Source organism: Limulus polyphemus, unplaced genomic scaffold (genome assembly GCF_000517525.1).
Source record: "Limulus polyphemus unplaced genomic scaffold, Limulus_polyphemus-2.1.2 Scaffold44, whole genome shotgun sequence".
NCBI classification, from domain to species: Eukaryota; Metazoa; Arthropoda; class Merostomata; order Xiphosura; family Limulidae; genus Limulus; species Limulus polyphemus.
The window spans coordinates 368,454-375,759 of NW_013665654.1; the positions used below are offsets into that span (position 1 = coordinate 368,454).

Here is a 7,306-nt window from a genome sequence, read left to right on the forward strand (position 1 = left end):
CTAGTTTCGGAGAATTCCACTTCTCATCAGTGACCCTGGACACTACCACCAATGAAATACCAGACCAAACCAAGCCTTTATAGTAGTGAGGTATTTATCTAGTAGGCATATTTGTATTTTCTATCAAGGTTACTAAATTTCACAAAGTCAGGCATGGCCTAGAGGTTAGCGTTCCGGGCTGCATATGCTTGTGGCGGTGGTTGATTCTGTGTAATTGATTTTTCACTGATCAGTAGTTTCGTTTATGTGTCGCATAAGATGTCGTTCAGGTTGAAAGTAGCAAATACTAATATTCACGAAAAATGTTTCAACTTGATATTACATTTTACTTAAATCTTTTTACTCTGTACCAGGACATGGACGTTGATGAAATTTTTTGCGGATCAGGCTGGAACCGTTATATTAAAATAACTAACAGTTTAAACGGAGATTTTCGAGGACACGTGCCTTATCACGTGACCAGCATAACCGTGATGACACAAGGTAGAAAAATTGTTACCTGGCTAGGTACAGAAGATGGAAATTTGCTTAAGGTAAAACCTTTTGTATTACTGTCATAAATGTTAACTTGCCTTCAACTTTTATATAATGAGTTAGAAGTAAGATTGCAGCTTTGTATGTGTTTGGAAGGAATCTCAATATTTTATGTAATCGCTTACTATTGCAAGTATGAACAAGGTTATCATTTCGAAGGGCAGATATACTAACGTCAAAAAGATGGTCATGCACATTTAAGTCAATTTCAGACCGACTTTATACTGGCAAATATAAGACTCTTACGAATCTTTTGTACTTATGTTAACGTTGTTAAATACACATGATTCTACCAGAAAAAGTCTTTACATAAAGCATAATACTAAATACTAGATGTCTTACAAGTCACAGTAATACTTGTGTTTTTACTCTACTGGATAGTCATCTAGCGGCGGATATAACCCTAGAGAGCGTTATCCTTTAATAACCTCTACACTTTCTCTCACATACAAATAGAAGTTTCATAAAGAGTTTAAGTCTTATTTGTTAAATGTTTCTGACGTAGAAGATAACTTTGTAGAAGATAACATTTCCTACAGTTTACTTATCATTCTAGAATAAAAAAAATGCTATGATGTTCAAAGCATAATATCACTTTGAAACACGTGTATTGGTTTTTCCATTTGTAGAATAAAAAAGAAATCGTTAATACAAAGACCATGGTATTTTTACAGCATGTTGATTTAACATTAAAACTAACTGAGCACATATGTTTTTACTGATCTTCATGTTTTCCCCTGATTTCGAAAACCAACGCTGCATTATTATTAAGCTCACTGCTTGACTGTTCTTGAAGGATAAGCTAGGGTTATACCTGGTAATACTAAATTAATACAAGCTTGCTTGAAAATGTTTTCAGCTCTAATGCCCTTAGCCGTTCTCTTTTCTTTAATACTTTTATTGCAAGATTGGATCATTATTTGCTACTATGATAAAATGTATGGAATTCACCTTTACTGTTTTGGAAGTTTCATTCAAAAAAGTTATTTATCCTTATTTAGTTTTGCTGTAAATAAACATGTAAGGAGAATAAAATATGCGAAATGATGAATTTTAATTTATTTAATACTCTTGAAACTTTGTTCTGAAATCAATAAATATGTGTTGTATTTTCTCACTAGCAAATAAATTAAGACAAACAGTATCACTTTTTAAAACCAGAGCTATGTTTTTATTGAGACTAATAATGTTATATGTTTTAAAATTTTAAACTATGCATTTATTTTTATGAATAAACAGTTAAAGCCCGTATGTTTTAAGAAATTATTTTTAAACATGATAAATAGACTCTACATACCGATCTTGTCATGGAATATGTAAGCTTGGTTTTATGAAACTGTTTGAAACCATCGTTAATTACTAGCCAAGTATTCGATATTAATAGTGTATTTTAACTAGAAGAACAAATATCTCGATTTATGTTTTGAATATATCTTATTTTATGAAAAAAACATTTTAGTCCTACCTGACCATACTTGAGAATATTAGATGCTAATATTAAAGGCTTTCGTAGATTAAAAATTGTTATTTATTGTTTAGAACGACCTATCATTAAATGTTGTTTATGTTTAAATACAACTATAGCTGTCATTGTTGTTCTTATAAAGCTGCTTTCCTGCACATGGAACTTAAATATTAATATACACACCGAAAAGAAAAGAAAAAAAACTAGACAGACACCCGGGAAGTCCTAATGTATTCCTAAGAATTGATTTTTCGTGTGGTGAGGTAGCTAAAAATTCATTTTAATTTCATCATTTGACTGTTGCTCATCAAATTATAAACACTTACACAGGTACATCATAGTTTTATATGTACATTAATTAGGAATTCTTTGGTCTATTTGTGACAGAATGGAAATAAACAAGCGTGGGAAATCTAAACAATAAGTCGCTTTTTCCAGAAACTGAAGAAATAACAGAGAATTAAATCAAATTCAATGACCAGAAAGAGAAAAACGTTTATAGCTTCAATTTGTGTCAAAATTATGTTTGAATTTCACGTCGACATATCTTGAGTTGTGTCCAAAAAGGATCGGAGGTTGAAAATGTGAACAAAATATTTTAATTGTGTTGTCTGTTCTCATCATTGTTTATATATTTATTTTTTAATGCAAAGATAATGGGCCATCTTGTTCATGTCGTTTTATGAACATAGGGTGTAATCTGTTACCTTTTTGAAAATTTTCTTCGTATTATAGATCGTAAAGTAGATCATTTACTTTTTTTATGTTTGTACCTAATTCTCTTACACGATGTTAAAGATTGTTGACAGTAACAAATTATATCTCATCTTGTGTTTCAATCCCTTGACTTTTCTTTTATCTTTCGGAAAAATTTCCCCTGAGAAGGAATAATTGCAGTTAAAAAAGAATCTTTCGTTTGAACCCTTGATTATTTGGAAATGTAGATTATGGAATTATTATCTCTGGCTTTTCGTTTCTCTTGATAAAGTTTTTATGTGGTAGATATTTGGATGTTGATGTATAGCTTTCCCGTCGGTAAAAAACCTCAAATTTAGCTAATTCACCTCTGGGAAAAGGTATAACTTCCAAAAGTACTCAGGCTGTCAGGTTTCTTGAATTGTGATTTATCAACAAGTTAAATTCTTCGTGCTTTCTAAGTATCAAGAGCGTTTAACTATAAATGACGACAGAAATGGATCCATGTCGATATTTTTAGGCGGATGTAACTAGACTACGGTTGAGTGACTGACTAAACAGGAAAGATATGATAAAACCATCGGTACGCTTACTGACTATCGATAACAACCTATTGTGTTAAAGGAATACATAAACGGAAGGGAGACATTCGATGGTTGATGCAATTGAATATATGGAACATTCGTCTCATAAACACCTTTCCTGGTCTATTAATCGCAGGCATGTTTGTGGTTTGTAATTACTCAGAATAACATCGTAAACAACGGGTCTTTAATACAGCTATAAATACATGTGAAACAAGAAATAGATTGGTCATGGGATTAATAAAGAATGGCTTAGAATGCCTGTTTTGTTGCATTTCATGCGACCAACTACACCATCTTCTATCTGCCAAGTGTTAAAAAATTACAATTAAAACAATTTCCTTTAGTTAATATGATATTTATTGAGTTGTTTACGTAATTGGTATAGTTAGTATCTACTCCAAAGGGCCCTATGGATTACATTGTCATCTTAAAATACCAAATTTTTCATGAAATTTTAAAATAATGTTCAAAGCCATAATTCTTGATACATTTCTCAGGCACAAGCTTTCGTTTATAACGTATAAGCAAACTCGTTATTTAGATAAACGTTCACTCCACCTAATACTCCATTAGAATTATGTTTTAATGTTTCGCAAACATTAGTAATCATGTTTTCTGTGTAATTTTCCTTTACAACATAACTAAAATTAGCCACCCTTAATTTTCAACGTTTGTTTTTTAGCTTAGCACAAAGTTACACAATGGGCTATTTGTGCTCTGCTCACCAAGGGTATCGAAACCCGGTTTCTAGCGTTGTAAGTCTGCAGGCATACTGCTGTGGCACTGAGGGGCTAACTTTCAAAGAAATGACTAGAAGACTATACGTCGATTATAATTTTTTTTATTCTCAGTAATTCAAAAACAGGGTCAAAAAGCTAGGAAAAATTAAAACAAAAACTATAAAACAAAATATGAAAAAGTAAGGGAAAGTTGTGTTCTCTTTTTTATTATTTGGAATCTGCATGTTTAGCTATGTCAATTATTGTTATTCGTACGGGGACGACATAGGATCCCCCAAGGGGTAACACAGAGAGGCAAGATCCGAAATCTGACCTCCCTGTGTGACTTCCCAGTGGGCTCTAAGGGTACGTGCAAGGTTTGGTGATAATGCTAGGTATAAGTGAACACACAAAGACTGTTGTCAAATAATGGTTTAAATTTCATCATTGTTTTGGTAAGTCACCGTATGTTATTTCATCTGGTGATAATTATCCAGTTCATTTTATTTGATGATAGATTAGATCCAATATTCTTTATAAATAAAAAATATACCTAAAATTATATCTTAAATTTTGACAAAGAATATATGGACGATACAGCTATATATACATCACCTCTACATGTCTTTCAATATTAAACTTTAATGTTACACTGTAAAATGCACAAGTATAAAATGGTTACGTGGTCGGTCAATTCAACCGACCACATAGCGAGAGCCTGTAATAATCAAGACATGTTTTGACTCCTCTTGGTTTTCCTTGTACGTACGTTCTAGGATCTTGAAGATATTATGATAAACAAACTGCATATTAACAGTGAGGAATTTATAACATCTAACTGCAGTAATGTTAAAGTCAAGTATGCATTTTACAGTGTAACATTAAATTTTAATATTGAAAGTCATAGAGGGATGATTTATGTATAGCTGTATTTTCCTTATATTTTTGTTTGCATTCTTTGTGGCACTGCCATGCCTACATCATTTTACATTTACAAAATATTTTTATTGCTTTGTTTTGTGACGTTTTTTCCCATTACTGAAAGCACGTGTATTATATTAACGTGTGTAATAAAATTTATATAATGTGTATTGATTTTTTCTACTCCTTCACTTCATGCATAATATAGGGGTTGACTCCCTAAAGACAATGATTGTGTAGTGTACAAAGTATTGAGCATCCTACATGTTACACTCATCTAATTTATTTTCACCTTTTTGTGGCTGGCAATTCCTGTTTCACCATGTACTTAAGCTTTTTAAAGGAACACCATATTTCTGTAAAAGAAAAACAAGTTTCAGGGGTAATGATAACATCCTTTACACTAGAATTATGATTACAAAAATTACTACATGCTATTACGACTAAGCAATGACACCATACACTGCTCAGAAACACATAGAGTGGATTTAGGTTTAAACTGACGTTAGTGATAAAGTAGTTGTAGAATTATTTCGACTGAAATATGAAGGAGAAAGAACAGTTTGGTTGGTTGGTTACTTTCTGGTTTGATATCTTGTTCTCTTGCGTTGTTTTTAGGGCTTGTTGGGTAGAGAAACAAATGAAAGTAGGTGGTAATCATCTTTTAAAGTAAAACTTTCTGTCTTTGTTGATTTTTTAGCGTACATATTTGTATCATGACTATTGAGTACCTTGGCTATCCCTACACATATAGTCTACCGTCCCTATGATAAACCAAGTAATTTAATATTAGCTTACAGACCAGTAATTAACACAGCTTACTCTACAGGACAGTAGTTTTATTTAAAACTTATATAACAATATATACGAATGGCGTCATCAATTCTATATAATTTTAAGATTGTTCATTTATTTTTAGGTGTGTATATGGTCAAACCTAAAATTAAATATGCTATTTTGAAAGCCGTTATTGTATTTAAACTATTGATAATTTATATGCAATACAATTTAGGGTTTGTTTATTTTAAAACAAAGTAAACACGGGTAATTAAAACCTGGATTTTAGCGTTGAAACTCCGTAAACGTAGCGATGTTCCACAGGAGGATAGCACTTGGGGATTTAAAGACACACACACATATATATTATTTTCTTTTTTTCAGCTTGTGTATAATTCTGAAAAAACAAACGAAGTTTTATTGAAGGTGAACATTGCTGCTCCTAACTCTACTGATCGTTCAATACGACCATCAACTGCCTTTGACCCATCAGGAAACAATCTCTATGTTATAAGCGGAAACCAGGTGTGTGTATCACGTGTAACTGTCCAGTTGAAAATAGCGTCGTGATTATTGTTTCTTCTTTTATACACTACTGATCTGAATTGTGACATGAGTTGATTTTTTATATTGATATTTTTTTGTCTAATAAAAAGCTTCATTATGTGAAAAAAAAAAGACTTTTTGGATCTAGAACAGCGATTCTCAAAGTTTAGTAACCTGATGACCTTTTAATCTAGTAACCTTTTAATTTATTTTTTTTATTCGCGGACCCCCAAACCTATTAGTGTTTTTCTTTTGAAAAAAAAATCGTGTACATTAAAAGCTGTATTCAAAAATTAAATGTTTTGTTCATACAAATTTAATTTTATGAATTTTTTTTTATTCTATGCATCATATTTGTAAAAAATATTTGTATGAAATTTGAGACATGACTCGCGGTTCAAACAAACATTTATGGTAAAATAAAAAAAAGACTTGCTACGTTACTAAATAGAACAACAAATATTGTGCTTTCATATCAAAATGTAAAGATTCTAAATTCCTTGAAGCTAAGATTTCGAGAAAAAAATTATTTGTACTATTTATTTGAAAACCTTTGTATTCAAGTATTCTTAGTTCATCGAATACTTGACATTTCTTGTATTTAGAGAAAGTGTTTTATTTTCAGTGCTTAATTTCTTAGTACCGTGAAGAAAAGAAAATTGTGTTGGTATATTTTACGTTCAGAGATGAAATGCACACAAATATTAAAATAGCTAGTTACCAAATTCGAAATTATTAAGAATTTTAATTAAAATCATTTTGTTTTCTAGTTTTACTGGTACTAAAATATCGTATTTTTGTTTGCAGATAGTGAAAATTCCTGTTAGTTCCTGTATGTTTTATGAGGACTGCCATTCGTGTCTCACAAAACAAGACCCGTTGAAATGTGGTTGGTGTGGAACACACTGTTCTGTTAGAGAAGAATGTGATGATAACTTTTCAGCGACGACTTGCACACCATTAATTGACAAGGTGAACACATAGTTTGCTGATTGACACGAGTAATCCTATAGTATATTTTGTTTTTGTTTTTGAATTTCGCGCAAAGCTACACTAGGGCT

The 7,306-nt window shown here is 31.4% G+C and overlaps 1 protein-coding gene across 3 annotated transcripts in view; it reads left to right on the forward strand.

Moving 5' to 3' along the window:
* Positions 1 to 7,306, forward strand: part of LOC106462282 (hepatocyte growth factor receptor-like) — a 64,940-nt gene that overhangs the window by 24,321 nt on the left and 33,313 nt on the right. For all 3 annotated transcript variants that reach the window (XM_022389598.1, XM_022389592.1, XM_013922186.2), the window contains exons 3-5: positions 354 to 533; positions 6,084 to 6,224; positions 7,053 to 7,217. In XM_022389598.1, coding sequence (XP_022245306.1) covers positions 354 to 533; positions 6,084 to 6,224; positions 7,053 to 7,217 — 486 coding nt within the window. The remainder of the gene's footprint in view (positions 1 to 353; positions 534 to 6,083; positions 6,225 to 7,052; positions 7,218 to 7,306) is intronic.